This window comes from Crotalus tigris, unplaced genomic scaffold (genome assembly GCF_016545835.1).
Source record: "Crotalus tigris isolate CLP2741 ecotype Arizona unplaced genomic scaffold, ASM1654583v1 scf7180000017814.3102382, whole genome shotgun sequence".
Classification (NCBI taxonomy): Eukaryota; Metazoa; Chordata; class Lepidosauria; order Squamata; family Viperidae; genus Crotalus; species Crotalus tigris.
Window position 1 is genome coordinate 3,084,482 of NW_024096652.1, and position 17,901 is coordinate 3,102,382.

The 17,901-nt window shown below is 40.2% G+C and overlaps 1 protein-coding gene across 4 annotated transcripts in view; it reads left to right on the forward strand.

The window, feature by feature from the left end:
- Positions 1-17,868, forward strand: part of LLGL2 (LLGL scribble cell polarity complex component 2) — a 66,778-nt gene extending 48,910 nt beyond the window's left edge. For 3 of the 4 annotated variants that reach the window (XM_039342941.1, XM_039342942.1, XM_039342943.1), the window contains exons 12-24: positions 139-206; positions 2,294-2,447; positions 2,579-2,683; positions 5,108-5,400; positions 6,993-7,131; positions 7,638-7,782; positions 8,840-8,956; positions 10,682-10,848; positions 11,772-12,033; positions 12,640-12,793; positions 14,111-14,157; positions 15,073-15,120; positions 17,279-17,868. In XM_039342941.1, coding sequence (XP_039198875.1) covers positions 139-206; positions 2,294-2,447; positions 2,579-2,683; positions 5,108-5,400; positions 6,993-7,131; positions 7,638-7,782; positions 8,840-8,956; positions 10,682-10,848; positions 11,772-12,033; positions 12,640-12,793; positions 14,111-14,157; positions 15,073-15,120; positions 17,279-17,325 — 1,746 coding nt within the window. In that variant the 3' untranslated portion in view covers positions 17,326-17,868. The remainder of the gene's footprint in view (positions 1-138; positions 207-2,293; positions 2,448-2,578; positions 2,684-5,107; positions 5,401-6,992; positions 7,132-7,637; positions 7,783-8,839; positions 8,957-10,681; positions 10,849-11,771; positions 12,034-12,639; positions 12,794-14,110; positions 14,158-15,072; positions 15,121-17,278) is intronic. The other variant, XM_039342940.1, reaches the window with a different exon arrangement.
- Positions 17,869-17,901: the final 33 nt, after the last annotated feature.

Genomic DNA, 17,901 nt, shown 5'->3' on the forward strand with positions numbered 1-17,901 from the left:
TGGAGTCATTTCAGATAAACAAGTGGTTGATGGTTTTTAATTGCTTTCTGCTACCAAGTCTTTTATTCTGTAAATACATCGCTGCCCATAAACATTTGTGAACTCTCCTCCCACAATTTCTCTTTTCCCTTTTCCCAGCCCTGGCCAATTAATGGGGGTATCAACAAGGCTCCAGATCCTCCCCAGCGGGATTTACTGCTCACTGGGTAGGTATAAGCATGCAAATTCACCCTTGGCTTTTTTACTCCTGTAGAAACAATAATTTTTCACTGTCTCATCCCCCTCTGCTTAGTCTGTAACAAGCAGTCAATAGAAAATGAGAGCCATAACCTTTGCAGCAATAAATGAGATGCCAATCATTTTGGCCGTTTAGTATTACAGGCTTTAAACTGACTTTCTGAACACTCCATTTTTAAAACAACCTTTTAACATATGAGTAAACAAGTGAGCTAGGATGCTACAGGTGATCTAATTCTGCATGCTCTGCACATTAAGTAGCCTCATATGGCTGCTTTTTCTATCTGGAATTTCAAAAAGAGACAAAAATGTTCTAAAAGGATTTTCAGGATTCTTGTGTAAATTCCTGGTAAGATTGTACTTAAAGATCCAGACACTTTGCCAGTTAAGTTAAAGAGAGATATTTGCATGCAAGAGTTGACATATGGTAGTCCTGAAATCCAAATGGTACTGATGCTCTGGAATTATTACGGCTGCTGTTTCTGAAATATGATACTTCTTCGCCAAACCTCACTTGACTAATAGGATAAAAATCCATTTCTGATGTATTGCTGTAAGCAGTAAAATGGGAACAGATCAGTCCTTATCCCACACAAAAAAATATATCTCTGTTTGATCTCACTTGCGCGTGCATGGGGTATGTGTTTCTGTGTATACATACACAGGTGTAATACCAACATTTTAACAACCACATTCATTTTTTAAAAAATAGCTGTGGTTTACATAGGTCTCCTATACCTATCCTGCATAAATCTGGAGGGTAAAAAAGAATTCAAAAATTTTGTAGCCGTAATTTAAGAAATGAAAATGGAGGAGGAGTAGGACTGGAGAGAGGAGGACTGATAACTCCAGGTACCAATTATTTAAGAGCTGTGTAATGATTAGACAGAGTAATAACCATGGTATGGAAGGATAGCCCAAGACTAGTAAGCCAAAAGTAGACTGACAAAACATTCAATTGTGTAGGTCAATTTATTCCTTTTACATTTGGTTTACTAAGTTGAGCAATGAAAGAGAAGCTACTTCAGAACGCTCATTGGAAAGAAAAGCCCCTTTCCAGGTAAATATTCCTTAATACATTTGAGAACTAGTGGAAACAAATATGGATAGCTACCCTGCTTTTTTAGTGTTCGGGTGAACTAACGAGGAGGAGCCGGCAAGCATCCTCAAAAGACTTGCTGCTAGGCACCTCCAGACTGATGTGACCAAGATGTGACCAAGGCAGGTCTTCTTTTTGCACTAGGCAATGGAAAGATCAACTCTGTATAGGTTTAGGCTGTACACCTGTCCCAGTCTGATGACCTCCAAGTGGTCTTGACCTGCAATGACACGGATAGCTAGTTAGCATGCTGACTAGAGATTATGGAACTGAAGTCTAAATTGTCTGGAGACACCAGGTAGGGAAAGGTTGCCCTACAATATTTTGCCAGAACTGCTTTGAGGTGCACGCAGCGAGATCAGCGTGAAAAGGGTATTTTGCATAATTAAAGTTTTGTAAGCCTACATCATTGGTGGCGAATCTATGGCACGGGTGCCAGAGGCGGCACTCAGAGCCCTCTCTGTGGGCACGTGCACTATCGCCCCAGTCCTAGGCCTTCAGCTGGGTTTTATAAAACCTTTTTGCTTTAGGCCTCCGCCACATGTGCAAAAAAAAAAAAAAAAAAGGTTCAGTCAATTTCAACTTCTCGCAGAAAAAAAAAAGATCTTGCAAAGTTGGAATTGATTGAGTGAACTTTTTAGTCCCACCCAGTCTGCCATTACCACCACAGCCATGCCCACCCAATGGGCCACGCCCACCCGGAACTCGACGATGCGTAAGTGGGTTTTGGGTTGCAGTTTGGGCACTCGGTCTCTAAAAGGTTCACCATCACTGGCCTACATGAATAGCAAGAGGAAATTCAGCTTATTATTTTTTTCATTAATACTTAGTATGTATTGACTAAAATGCTTCCACCAGGCTAGCCTCGATTAAGGAGCAGCCAGTCATTCAGCATCTCTCCTGCTTAGAAATCGGGGAGTGATTCTGGTATAACCTGCCTTTCTGCTTTGGGCTCAGGCATGAGGATGGCACAGTGCGCTTCTGGAATGCATCTGGTGTGTGTCTGAACCTCCTGTATAAACTGACCACAGTGAAGGTGTTTCTCACTGATGCAGATCTCAATGACAATATGAACCAGCTGGGAGAGGAGGAATGGCCTCCACTGCGCAAGGTAAGCAGCCTTAACCTCCTGAAGCCAAAGCTTGCTCCCTATTATCTACTTTCAAAGAAGTGCTCTTTGCAACTATAGGCTATATTTTTGTGCTCAGGTGGCATTTGTTGCTTCTTTCTCTGCTGCATTAGGTTGGCTCCTTTGACCCTTATAGCGATGACCCCAGACTTGGGATCCAGAAGATCTTCTTATGCAAATACAGTGGCTATTTAGCTGTAGCAGGGACAGCAGGACAGGTACTAATAGGATTAATGTATCAAATGGATTTGGATGGGCTATTGTAACTTAGAGACCTGGGCTTTCACACTGCTATACAATTATCCTTAATTAGACCGAACTGTTAGATTGTCTCTATTATCCTAACAATTTCAGGATTGTGGAAACTGGATGCAATCAATTCCTGCTCAGATACTGTGTCCTTTTTGTGCTGGTTCTGGCTGAAAAGTGGTTTCTCGGACAATGGTCTCTTCACTGCACAATGGGGAAATAATTTCCATACTCTAGCAAGCCAAATCTTCTCAGCAGTCGTTCTGCATGCAGTGCACAAGTTTTGCTATTTACTCAACATGTGGTGTCCCCTAATACAGCTACAATTGCAAGTAATCCTCACTTAATAACCCCAACAGAGACCAGAATATCCATTACTAAACAAAACAGTTATTAGATGAAATATTACATGACCGGATTGCTTAGCAACAGCAGTTTTGGTAGTCCTGGCTGCAGTTCATTAGGCTAGGACAGGGATAGGCAACCTCGGCTCTTTTATGACTCATGGACTTCAACTCCCAGAATTCCTGAGCCAGCACTCATGGACTTCAATTCCCAGAATTCCTGAGTCAGCATGCTGACTCAAGATTTCTGGGAGTTGAAGTCCATGAGTCATAAAAGAGCCGAGGTTGCCTATCCCTGGGCTAGGACTATGCCATTGTTAGGTCAGGAACTCACACTTCTCCTGTCCTGCCATACTCAGATCCTCTTCAGCTCCCCCCTCCACCTGTCTCCCCCATTTCTCTGCCTTTTTGACCGCTCTGAGCTCCATTGCTCCTCCCTCTGTAACTTCCAGTACCTGCTGACCATCACTAAAGCCAAAATAACGAAATAAATAACAACTATACAGTCAGAATAAAAACATGAAACATGATGGTGAATCCAACTAGCAACACACATATCATACACGCTCAGCAAGAGGCTCCATCCAAACTAGCCCAAAATGTGGGAAAAGACTCAAGCCCAGAACACAATCAAGATGAGAATTTTCAGGGGAACCTCCTTCCGGAGGGCAAGCACCATGAGAGTGGAGGCACACTTCCACAATGCCAATAGATGGCATTTTTGAATCAGAGAAATCCAAAGGAGGTCAATTAGGACAGACAACATAGGAGATGGCAAGTAAAATATCAAGTAACCAGTAGACGGTCTTTTTTGAAAGAAATCCAGAGTGCATCAACTAGCCTCTATTACGTAGGGCTTTATAGATTATAACCAACACATTGAGTTGCACCAGGAAGCTAGCCAGTAACCAGTGCAGCTTGTAAAGTTAACCAACCCAGTGCAGACATACAGTTAGGGGTACTTGGTGTGTAAATGATGTGTCATCTACTATATATTTGAGCAGGGAAGGACAGTTATTACAAATAAATCATATATGTTCTTTGTTCTGAAGTGCATTCCCATAGATACAAATTTGCTTTTAATGTCTCTGTTGGATTTTCATTGAAATATATTACATCAATTAGATTCCTGCTGGAAGGATTTTAAAAACTGATAGCAGTAGCAATAGTACTTAGACTTATACACCGCTTCACAGTGCTTTACAGCCCTCTCTAAGCGGTTTACAGAGTCAGCATATTGCCCCCAACAATCTGGGTCCTCAGTTTACCGACCTTGGAAGGATAGACGCTGAGTCAACCTTGAGCCAATGAGACTTGAACTGCAGGCAACTGTCAGTCAGCAGAAGTAGCCTGCAGTACTGCATTCTAACCACTGTGCCACCATGGCTCTATAGTTATTTAGGCATTGACTGCAAGAAGCATTTGTACTGATTTGCCAAATGGTGTTTTTTGATGGTTAGCCCTTGGCCCAGTCTCCATAAACATAAAGGTAGCAGCTTGTCATGCTCAAGTAATTTTACAAATGATTGTTCTTTTACTGTTTTTTAAAGGCGGCCATAAAATGAATACCAACAAGCAGCTGGAGTGGCACTCTCTATACATGTAAAAATCTCCTGTTGCACTGCTGGACAAAATCTTAGATTTCTTACACAGAGCTCACAAAGCATAATTTTCCAAACGTTTAGCTGTTTTTCTTGTTGTTATTGGTCATAGTATTGTAAGCGTTCCCCTAAAAGCTGCATGTGCATAAACAAGATGTTAACAGCCTCTTTACTACCAGAAAAGACTTACATCTTGCTTCTATTCTATTTGGACTCTTTGGGTGTTAAAGCAACATCCTTTTGTTGGATTATGTCCCAAAATAAATGTGATGGTTGGAATTCCCTGCCCCTACAGAGGAAAATGAAAACAAAACAGTCTGAAAAATAAACGAAATGGTGAATTGTTTTGCACTGGGAAAAGCTCAAAGGAGGAAGTATATATAATGTGGGATTTGCGGTATCGAGATTTCACAGGGCAGCTCTGAATGAAATCTATCTCTGTCTGAAGGTCCTTGTCATGGAACTGAATGATGAAGAAGCAGAACAAGGGATTGATCACGCAGAAGCAGACTTTCTCCAGGACCAGGAAGGCTACAAGTGGAAGGGTCACGAACGCCTGAAAACTAGGGATGGGCCTGTCCGGTTTGAGCCAGGCTTTCAGCCATTTGTCCTGGTCCAATGTCAGCCTCCAGCAGTCGTCACATCACTGGCCCTTCATTCAGAATGGAAACTTGTGGCCTTTGGTACAAGCCATGGGTTTGGGCTGTTTGATCATCAGCAGAAGCGGCTGGTTTTTGTGAAGTAAGTTACTTTCTGGGGAAGAAGATATTGAAGAGAGGGCTTATGTGACATGCTTGGTATATAGCTTCTAAAGCTTTCCTGGAGCACTGTTATGTTTTCAGTTCTGGATTTACTATCATTTTTTTTTTTTTTACATAATGAGCTGGAGGTTTTGCAATGAAATCTAACCTAGGCAGGGAATGGTTTGGTCACCGAGTCCCAGTTTTTTACATTCCTGGAGCTCTTTTGAGCTGCACTACCATACAGCAGCAGTATGGCTGCTTTTAATTTGGAGGTGAGAAGTAAGACTTAGAAGTTTAACCTAACTGTGAAAATAAAAAGCCCATCCCACAAAACCCACTTATACTCCTGTTGCTATCGTAAATGGGCACTACGCAGCCGTGCCTGGTTAGCATTGCTCTACCTGCTTCAATCTTAGCTTCCCCAAACTGTTAAATGTGACTACAGGTTAGTCCTCGACTTACAATAGTTCATTTAGTGATTGTTCAAAGTTCCAATGGCACTGAAAACAGTAACTTATGACCATTTTTCACAAAGTCGTGTGATCCCCTTCTGCAAGCCTTCTGATAAGCAAAGTCAGTGGGGAAACCAGGTTCACTTAACAGCTGTGTTACTATTTTAACAACTGCAGGGATTCATTTAACAAATGGGGCAAGAAAAATTATAAAATGGGGCAAAACTCACTTAACAAATTGCTCCCTTAGCAACATAGATTTGGGGCTCAATTGTGGTCGTAAGCTGAGGACTAACTGCACTAGCCATCAAAACATTGCTCACTCCTGATTTAGGTAAATCATTATCCTCCTTGTTGTCCATTAAATTAGTTGTAATTTGTACTCGGCACCTGAAGAATAATGGGAAAAATATCAAACAGTACATCTGTATAGTTAGATGGAATTGTCTGGGCAAGCTATTGAGAAGAATCCTGTTCCCCTAAATCCTACAAAAAAGCTTAAGCTCCAAATAGTTCAGATGCAACATAGATACAAAATGTACCACATGGGTGCCAGTCCTGACTAAGGGAGAAGAGGGTTAATACCATTCTAGAACACTTCTAGAATAGGTGGAAACTCTGCTGCTTCTAGCAGTTTCTCTGGCAAAACAAAAGCAAAGCCCTCCTGTCTATCAAAGATTGCTAGGTGGGGAGGTGTTGAGAGGAGGATTCTTTATGAATTTAAGACTGGTGTTCCATTGGAAGGATAAGATAGTTTATCGGAAGTTACTATCAATCAATCAATCAGAATAGATCTGGAAGTGACCTTGGAGATTCCACTGGCTAATTGTCCTCACATTGTCCTCATTGTCTGTTAGGAAGTTTCTCCTTAATTCCAGGTTGCTTCTCTTCTTGATTAGTTTTCATCCATATTAAGCAGCTATATAATTTTAAAACACCAGGTCAGTTTGGCATGGAAACTAATCAGTTGTGTTGACTGAGAGAAGGGCTTCCAATATTTTTCCAGCATGTTGGTTGTAAAGAATAGCCAATCTTGGCATAGAGAAGTATATCAAGTGCACAGTTTAGAATTTTGAATGAAAAAAATATATGTCCCAATGCCCTGATATTAGAGCACTTGCTACTGGCTTCGTTCTAGGTGCACCCTCCATCCTAATGATCACCTGGCCTTAGAAGGTCCACTTTCCAGGGTGAAGTCCTTAAAGAAGTCTCTCCGCCAGTCCTTCCGCAGGATACGACGGAGCAGAGTGTCAAATCAGAAGCGGCCAACAGCCCAGGTGAGACAATGCATCACATAGTTGACCCTTTGGCTTCACATAGTTGTAACCCCTTTTTTAAATGACAGGTCAATGGTGAATCTCGATATTGCCTTCCCTGGCCCTGACATGGAAGAAGACATTAAAAGGAGAAAAGAATGAGATTCAAATGGGAATGTTGCTTCTGAGTGAAGTTGAATTGGGTTCTTGGATTAGTAGAAAGGAAAAATTCTTTCTTTCCCTTTTGCCATTTCAGGAAATACATGCACTCAGAAGATAGTCCATTCAGAAGTCTTCAATTTATTTACAATAGGGATCTTGATGCCTAGATTATTATCCAGCAGTCTGGTTTCGTTTTATAAGACCCAATTGAATCTTTTACATAAGGACTCGATGTGTTTGTTCTCAACTATTAGATTAGTAAAAGTGGAGTAGCAGCATCATAATCTGAATAGTTTTCCTTGTTTGAGAGATGCAAAGGGTGATATTCAATGGTTACCCGTTTTTCTCCCCATGGGACAATGCAGGAGGGAATTTCCAGGCATCACCGTGATGCATTACAAGAAATTGAATTAGCTCCAGTCCAACGAAAGATTGAAGCACGATCAGCAGAGGACTCTTTCACGGGCTTTGTGCGCACCTTATATTTTGCTGACACTTTCCTAAGAGACAGTAAGTAAGAAAGACTTCCCCTTTGAAGACTTGCCATGTGTCTCTGCTCAGAGAACAAATAATAGTTAGTAGAGAGCATTTATCACTTCCTGGTCATCATTGGTTAAAATCTAACTCTCCACCAATGTCTGCAAAACACGCCTGAATGCATGGGTCACTTGAGGCTTTATAACTGGTCACTACAATTGGTTGGAAACAATTACGGTTTTCTGACATTAAATGAAATATGCTCTCCTCTAGATAAAGGTTTTAGAAAGTGAAGTATTTCAACATGTTTGTTAGTTTTGGATCAGGAAATATTGGTTAAAAGGAAAAGAATACTCCACACCCCCTTAATGAATCTAAACAGCAACATGTACACATACATCCATGCACATACATCCGTACACTAAATATTAAATCACCTGGAGTAGGCACACTGTTCAGTGTTTGCCATTTATTCAAGATGCAGAATTTCTAGAATAATTTTTTAGAAGCTGAATAATAAATCGTTAAGAAAAGGAATATGTGCTTTGATGAGGAAGGCATTTGTAGCCATCAAGTTTTGGGCTGTTTAATTCAGTGAAAAAAAAAATGGTATGTTTGTATATACTTTTACAAACAACATGGAATGTGAAAAAAAGGGCTACATGATGGCTTTCTCCATAGCAACCTACTATATAGAAGAAAATGCTACCTCTTGGATTCAGAGGCTGCATGCATTAGAGTTGTTGGACAACAGATGTTAAAAGAAAGAAATACTGGATTAAGCACATTTTTATCTGATTCATTAGGGCTGTTTGGATGTACAGATTCTGGTCCAGGCTCATAATTGTCTCCATTTTTTCAGTTCTCTTCACATTGTCACCAATGCTAGGAATGTAAAGATTTTTTAAGAAAGCATTTAGTTCACATTATTCATTGTGTCTTTGAGCTGGACTGGACTGGACTGAGTCAGAGAAGTTCTGTACTTACATTGGAGATCTGAGCCCAGTGTGAACAAAAAAAAACCACCATCCTTTTTCATCACTTGCTATGCATGAGAATTCCACTTTTGAGTTCTGTTACTCCTTTTCAGGTTCTCGGCATAGCCCTTCTTTGTGGGCAGGTACTAATGGGGGCACAGTGTACGCTTTCTGCTTGCGCATTCCTCCAGCAGAGAGAAGAACTGATGAGCCTGTGAGAGCCGAGCAGGGTGAGTGAGACACATTAATGAACTTCATTTAGGGTTGACGGATGTGATGATCTCATCCATTCTACTGTAAAGAGCTAACGCATGACATTGGCCTTGAGGGTGATGAGCTCATAGTGTAACAGAAAATCAGAAAACTACTTTGGTGGGTATTTTACCAGCCCTTAGATATTTGGTGAATGGATGTGCAGTCTCTGATGATTTGTGTAGTATTTACCCTGTTTCTCCAAAAGTAAGGCCTACCTCAAAAATAAGTTCTAGCTTGATTTTTGGGGGTGGGCCTAATATAAGCCCTACTCCAAAAATAAGCCCTAGTGTGGGGGTGAGGCACACACCTAAAAATCAAGCTCGGGTGGGGATGTGAAGCTGCCCCACACGCCCATCACCCACTCACCTTGCAGGCAGGCCTCTCCTCACTAGCCCACTTCTTCTGTGGCGTTTTCTGCAGCCAGGCCTGCATTTCTCAGTCACAGGTCTTTCCGGAAGGCCACTACAGCCGAGAACTGAGCTAATGATTGAATCTATAGCTTGGTACTCGACTGCACAGGCCATCCAGAAAGGCCTGACTGCAAAATGCAGGCCAGAATGCAGCTGCAGAATGAAGCTGCTCCTTTGGTCAGAAGAAGTGGGCCGGCTGGGCGGGGCTGTCAGTGCCAGAGTTGAGTATAAAATCCCATTCAGGTGGCACTGATGATGTTACCTAGTTTGGGTAATGAAACATCTGCAAAAAACCGAGCTCAGAGAGCAACAAGAGCCCCTTATTAGCCCCTGATATTATCAAACTTCTTCTGTTCAACCATAATCATATCTGATGTGTTGTGAGCCAAGACTTTTATTAGTCTGTATTCGAAAATCCCACATATTTTAACCTATTCATTTTCAACTACTTTTTCAGCTCTATGTTCCCACCAATTTTTCATTAATGATATATCATATTTTTACAGGTGTTCAGTAAGTCATTTTGACATAACATTTTGGTGTTATGACTTTGTTTGTAATCAGTTTGTGCAATCTTAATTGCACAAGCTGAATATATAATCTATTGATGATGATGATGATGAAGATGATTTTCAGATAAAATTATCCAGTAGTTTCCCTTTGAACATTATATGCTATTTATCGGTGCTAAACAATTGTCCAAGCTTTAAGGTTTTGCCCATTTATCAATTTTTAATTCTTGCATTTTTTTTTACAATTATCTTATCTTTCTAATATGGAGCTCAGAGCAGTATATATTTGTCTACTCCTATTTCTTATTTTTGCAATTGCCTGTGAGAGAAGTATGATTGTGAGAAAGTAACTAGACAAGGAAATTAGAAATTTGAAACCCAGGTCTCTCCATTCATAATCTAAAGCCACATTGGCTCTTCTTGAATTTCATCTGAGTCATGATGAAATCATTAAGGTAGTAACAATGCATGCAAAGCTTAGCTAAAGAATGACTTCTTCCCCTAATATAAAACCTGACAACTACAGTTTTAATAAGCCATGAGCTAAACCAATTATAAAAAGCTAAAGCTACGTAAAAAGCAGCTTAGAAAATAGCACAATTGACTAGGTAGTAGTAATAATAACAATGTAAATACCATAAAAATAACATAAAGGAAAATCAAAAGAAACACAAACAACAACAAAAAAAAACCAGATCCCAAAGCAAAGCAGCTTTTTCACCGATGTCTTGGATCTAGACCTCGCCTCATTGCTGTATGTATTTTCTCGTTTCTTTAGCCAAAGAGATCCAGCTAATGCATAGAGCTCCAGTTATTGGCATTATTATTCTGGATGGCCAAAGTACTCCTCTTCCTGAACCACTTGAAGTAGCACATGATCTCTCCAAAAGTCCCAACATGCAAGGTTGTCATCAGCTTCTTGTAGTGTCTGAAGAACAACTTAAGGTAACCGGGTTCCCTGTATGTATGGTTTTGTACATGTGTGATTGTCTTATGTTTTTTGGAATGCAGTGTTCAGAGAACTTCTGGAAATATGGACTTACTTCCTTGTCTCTTCCTTGCTTTCAAGAGACATTCAGTGACATGTATTACTAAACAAGGCTGCCCAGAGTTGAACAATCAGCCTGTAAGTTAGGCAGGTTGATTTGCATGTGGCAGAAATTCTCAGTTTTATCTTGTTTGCTCGTCACGCATTCTCCACATGTATGACTTCTATATAGGTGGAAGAATAGTTGAGTCATCATTATCTTCATTCCACCATCACCCAAGAAAATTTTAGAGAATGGATGGAAAATCGGGACCCTAAATTGAGCAGTGTCTCCATTAATATAGGAGGACCTGTGCTGTAGGTAATTTCCTTCTGCTTCTGGAAGTTGAAGAGAACAATTATTTGAAAAGACAGGAATGCAAACAGAGCTAGTGGACTCAACCCTCCCTTCCTCCTCCCCCAACTACTTAATACCTGAACATTGTTTCATCATTACTAGCTCTTCACTTGGCAACTTTCCCCAGTTTATATTTGATTAGATGTCTCCCTTAAAAAGAACCCCATAGGCTCAAATTGAAGACTGTATTCTGGGGCTCTGCCAATAACAAGGTATACCCCATTTTCTGATTTTGTAGGTAGAAAGATATTTGCAAGTAGTGAGAGCCAAATCCTGGCCCTGTAGAAAATTCATAAATTGCTTTCTGTAGCTTGAGGCAGCAAATCATAGCTTTTCTCACTGCTTTAAAAAAAAACAAAACAGGCTCATTTGCTAGTGAAGGAGGGAAATACTGCACTTTTCTCACTAAAGGCTGACTAGTGGAGGTTTTGGTGTAACTCTTCCACTAAGGAAGGAAATGATAGAATTTGTTCATGTTGGCAGGTTTTCACATTACCCAAAGTGGTCTCCAAATTGAAGCTGAAACTTACAGCTCTGGAAGGCTCCAGGGTGCGGAAGATGGCTGTTGCCAACTTCATCAGCTCTAAGACTGAGCATAGTGAGAATGACTTGGCTGTTCTGACAAACCAGGGAGACATCCAGATTATCTCTCTGCCTTCACTTAAAATCCAAGCTCGTTATCCCTGTATTCGCAAGGAGGATGTGAGTGGCATTGCTTCCTGTGTGTTCACCCGATATGGACAAGGTAATATGAGGATCATCCATGAGTTACCATACTTTGGTGTGCTAGGTCTTTGAAACCTTTGAACTGATGCCTCAAGTTGAGGAGCACAGAGATGTTTAGTCTTTGCACTTACAATGCTTGGAAGGCTAAGGAAGAAGACTGGGTTGGGGAAAGGGAGAAGAATCGTCTCCTTTTGCACTGAAACCTAAATTTAAATTGGTCTATTAACAAAGTGCTCTCTACTTTAATATTTGCACAAAAGTATTCTTTATGAGGTAACAACCCAAGGAATCAATATCCATATCCTAGTTGCAGTTTTTCATCCTTAGGACTTTTTTTTAACCTACTCATTCAGAAAAGGTTAGATACTTCATTGGGATCTTCAGTAATAAAAATCAATTGAATTAGTTCAGATGTGACACTGGGCGTTGATCATGTAGTCTGCTCCGTATATTTTGAATTTAAGTCTCAGGTGCACTTAGTTCCAAACAGGTGTATATTCATAGCTTCTATGTATGTTAATCTGCTTAGAAGGGAGAATGTGCATATGTAGGACTTTAGGAAATAAGACCCCTTGCGTAATATCTGTCCCTCCTCAACTGGCCATTTCTCCCTCATTCCCCGCAGGGTTCTATCTCATTTCCCCATCAGAATTTGAAAGATTTTCCCTTTCGCCAAAGTGGCTGGTTGAACCTCGATGTCTCATGAATCCATTGGAAAACAGAGAAAACTGCCATGGGCACAGTACATTTGGCATAGAAAAGACTTCAAAGAAATCGAAGTATGTCTGTCAGAGTTTCAAGTCAACAGTCCATTTTGTAACACAAAGTGTAACTTATTTGACAGTATGGATGATATTTTAATAGCCTTCAGTTGTTGTTGAAGAACTCAAATCCCTAGGGCAGTGGTTCTCAACCTGTGGGTCGGGACCCCATTTGGGGTCAAATGACCATTTCACGGGGGTCACCAAACCATGCTGTCCGCCATTTTTTTCCCTTTTCCCTAGCTGTTCTACTCCCTCTTATTGGTGGCCACACCCACTTGGGGGTCACCACAACATGGGGAACTGTATTATGGGGTCACGGCATTAGAAAGGTTGAGAATCACTGCCCTAGGGAGTCTGGCCAATGGTGAACAATACTCGGATAATATTGCCCATACATTCGTGTTGCTATAATTTTTAGAATGTATAATTCACAAGACTATGGGAAGACCTATGTCCAAAAGAGATCCATGTCTGATGTGATACAGATTTGAATAGATGTTGTTCTTTACTCTGTATATGAGCATAACCTGTCAGTGTGTCTGCTTGTCCCCTGATGTGCAATCAACTGATTTATAGGATTTACCAGTACAAGCAGTCTTCGAGTTATGACAGCAATTGGGACTGGAATTTCCATTGTTAAGCAATGAGGTCATAAAGTGAGGCACTATATGATCATATCACTTAGCAATAGCAATCCCTGCAGTCCCTATGGCATCAAGCAAGGATTGAGGGTCATTAACTGAGCACCCTCTCACAAGGAGTGTGGATAGCTGGCAAGACATGCCACAACCCCAGAGGAGCTTGGGGAGGGTGTATGGATGGGGGGTGGGCAGAGAATTTACCCAACCAATTTGAGTCCTTCCTTGTCAGGGAAGGCTTTGCTTGTGGGAAGCCGGCAGGGAAGGTTGCAAATCATGATTACATGACTTCAGGATGCTGCAACCCCCATAAGTGTGAACCAGTTGCAAAGCACCCAGATTGATCATGTAACAGCAGGAGTGCCAGAACTTTGAGGGTGGTGATTTAACTGAGGACTATCTGTGTATCACTTTTCAATAACCTTAGCCTGTTTAGTTGTGTATTTCTGGGCAAATGAAGCCTGAGATTCCTAACTCTTGTAAAGTGGATAGAATATAGATCTATCAGTGAAGCCAATCTGGTCCCCTCTAGGGGAATGTTCTAGGTCTTCTTTTTGTAAATGTTGCAAGTTGCGACTTAAAATAAAACATGGCTTGCTGTAATGTTAGGACTAAAGAGTACTGCTTGAAACATCATGTTCTAAGCCAGAATTATTGAACTGTTTGTCTCACTGGCTTTTTTCCTTTTTTGAAGCAATATTAGGGAACCAAGACAAACCTCCGGTGAACCTGGTGGTGATGGTAAGTAAACTATGGTGCTTAGAACTCAGTTGCTTTTGTGTCTATCATAGAAAACGATGGGGTCGTTTTGTATCCCATAGTATGGATTGTATTGGCAATCCATACACAACTGGGTATTACACTTGCAAAACAAATTAGCCAAAATATTTATAAACCATTTTGGAAAACTTCATGAAAATCCCCTCCCTCACACAAAAAGCTGAAACAACAAGGAAGAAAACAGTTTATCACAATTTATCCGAAACTTCCCCCATCTGCTTGCACAGACACACAAGCCTATCACCACACACACCCTTACATACACATGCCTTCTTAACTAAGAGTTAATTTTTGGTTATTTAAATAAACTCTACAACTATCTGGGGAATTCTTAAAGTTGTCAGATTTGAGTTGCCATATTTTAAAGTTGTCAGGTTTGAGAAACACCATTCTAAGGGCATTTAAATAAACCCCCAAACCCTAGCATCTTTTGGTCTGGAAATAAATGGGGAAATAGATATTTTTTTTATTCCTTCCCATTCCTATAACCAATTCATCAGTAGGTTCAAGCCGTTGATTTACCTTATTTTTATTACAGCCAAATGCTGTTTTGTTTAACTCTTGCAAGAATAAATGGAACCATTAAAGCATAACTACTAATACTACTACTAATATAACTGTTATTAATAGTTAATTAACAGCTGCTAATGTCCATATCCATGCATGGTTTTGAATTTCAAAACTGGGTTTTTGAATGCAGAAGCAAGTCATGGCCTAAGTTATTCAGTGGATTTAAGGATCTGTCAGCCATTTTAATAACTTTTAAAACATTTGTTTTTTCTTTCTCTGTTGTTGATACATTTACACTCAAAGTCCTATTTTTTGTTCTAGACTGTGAGAATTACTTGCTTTAATATTAATATGATTTTTTTTTAGAAAGAATGACTGGTAGGCTGATGGAACACGCCCTCCTCAATGATGAGAGTAAGAAAAAGGCTTGTGAAATGGACTTTTGATGGGAATTATCCTGAATGCTTTTACTAATGCAGTTTCAACTACTTGTTTTTCCACCCAAAGACATATAACTTCAATAGATTTCTTTTTGACTTGTATGTTTTAAGTGTTTAATAGATCAGATTTAATACAGGTAGTCCTCGACTTATGACAGTAACTGAGCCCAGAATTTCTGTTAAGTGAGATATTTCTTAAGGGAGTTTTGTCCCATTTACGACCTTTCTTGCCACAGTTGTTAAGTGAATCACTGCAGTTGATAAGTTAATCACCTGGTTGTTAAGTGAATCTGGTTTCTCCATTGACTTTTGCTTGTGAAAATGGTGATCATATGACCTTGGGACATAGCAGCGGTCATAAATATTAATCAGTTGCCAAGCATCTGAATTTTGATCATATGATTATGGGGCTATTACAAAAGTTTTAAGTGTGAAAAATGGTCATAGGTCACTTTTTTCAGTGCCATTGTAACTTTGAACGGTCACCAAATGAACCGTTGTAAATCAAGGACTACTTGTAATATATCTGAGAGGACTAACAGGCATAATAATAATAATAATAATAAATTAAAAAAAACCCACCTGGTAAGCTGTTGCAAGAAGATTGCACAGACTGACTACAAGCAGCGGCATGACAAAGTAGCAACAATGGTGCATTGGAAGATCTGCAAAAAATATCATTTGCCTGTAAGCCAAAACTGGTGGGATCATAAAATAGAGAAAGTCATAGAAAATGATAAAATTAAACTGCTCTGGGACTTCAGAATTCAAACAGACAAGCACCTGCAACATAACACCCCAGACTTAACAATTGTCGATAAGAAAGACAAAAAAGTCTGGATAGTGGACGTGGCAGTGCCTGGAGACAGCAGAATAGACGAGAAAGAACTGGAGAATATACCACCTCAGCCTACAATCGCCATAGCAAGACTGTGTCCCAAGCTAAGCAAGTTCTTACCCATTTCCCTAGGGCCTTGGGTGTTCACTCCAAAACCCTGGAGCGACCAACCCGACTTGCCCCCCAATTGGCCAATTGCACAAATTCTGCTATTAGTTCATTTCAAAAGGCTGCCTTCCTGATGAACCTGTGGTTCCATCCTGCGACATATCTGTAATACCATCCAACATCCCCTCTGTTGCCTATCCCATGTCCTGGGTGACGGACTCGATCTATTTCTACCAAAATGCCAAATCCAGTCTGAACATCTGGCTGATTGTGCGATGATCCTCAATAATAATAATAATAATAATAATAATAATAATAATAATAATAATAATAAAGTTGGAAGGGATCTTGGAAGTCATCAAGTCCAACTCCCTGCTCAGGCAGGAAACCCTATACCATTTCGGACAAATGGCTGTCCAGTCTCTTCTTAAAACTTCCAGTGTTGGAGCATTCACCGCTTCTGGAGGCAGGTTGTTCCACTGGTTAATTGTTCTAACTGTCAGGAAATTTCTCCTTAGTTCTAGATTGCTTCTCTCCTTGCTTAGTTTCCACCCGTTGCTTCTTGTCCTGCCTTCAGGCGCTTTGGAGAATAGCTTGACTCCCTCTTCTTTGTGGCAGTCCCTGAGATATTGGAACACTGCTATCATGTCCCTCCTCATCCTTCTCTTCATGAAACTAGACCAGGGGTAGGCAACCTCGGCTCTTTTATGACTCATGGACTTCAACTCCCAGAATAGCTGACTCAGGAATTCTGGGAGTTGAAGTCCATGAGTCATAAAAGAGCCGAGGTTGCCTACCCCTGAACTAGACATACCCAATTCCAGCAACCGTTCCTTATATGTTTTAGCCTCCAGTCCCCTAATCATCTTTGTTGCCCTTCTCTGGCCTTTTATGTGTGGTGTGTACTTGCATCACATAGTTTCCAGCTGTCATTCATAATTCAATTGCTAATATATATGCTTAAAAACCACATTTACTCTATTTCTGTTCTGGGCACAATGGTCAATACCACATCTGTGAAATGGATAATGATAACCTGCCTAACAAAACAGTTTGAGAGAGGTGTCAGTGTACAAAACATTCTGCAACTCCAGAATGTTATAAGTAGATGTTTCTATCTTTCTTCCAGGCTATGATGGTATAGGCACCTATATTTCTCACAACTCATTTTTTTCTCTCCTTTCAGATGTTCTGAAGGAAATCCAAAGCACTCTGGAAGGTGGGAGAGGGTGAGTATGATACGCCCATATTTATGATGACCATTAAGGAATTAATTTGGTAGGTCTTGAGTTCAGATATATTAATGGAAAGGGGATAGCACAGGAGAGATCTATAATATTTTGGAGATAAAACATTCTGAAGGAAGAGCGATGTTACCATTCGGATTCTAATTACACAGCCTTTAGCCAATTTGGATGTGATGCATGTATTTTTGGTTTTATGAAGAGTTTTTAAGTGGTAATAAGTCATTTTTTAAGACTTATAAACTAAAACTTCCTTTCGATAGCTAGAGTATGAAATTGAGTTGTTTTGTTTTGGAGGAGAGTGTCTTTCTTAAATAGTAAATAAATTTGCTTAGAGATGGTAGTAAATAAATTTGCTTAGAAATGGGAAGTTGCATGTGTGTATGATATATCCATACTGTGTGTGTATCCAGTTAGAACAAAAACTGAAAGTTGATTGGTATTGTATGAATTTGGTTTTTAATTTTCCAATAAATTCAATTTGTAACATTGGAGAGAGAGTTCTTTTTAGAAAGACAGCTGCTTTCTGTCCCAAAGATGCCTTTCCAAAAGGCAACTGGATTTT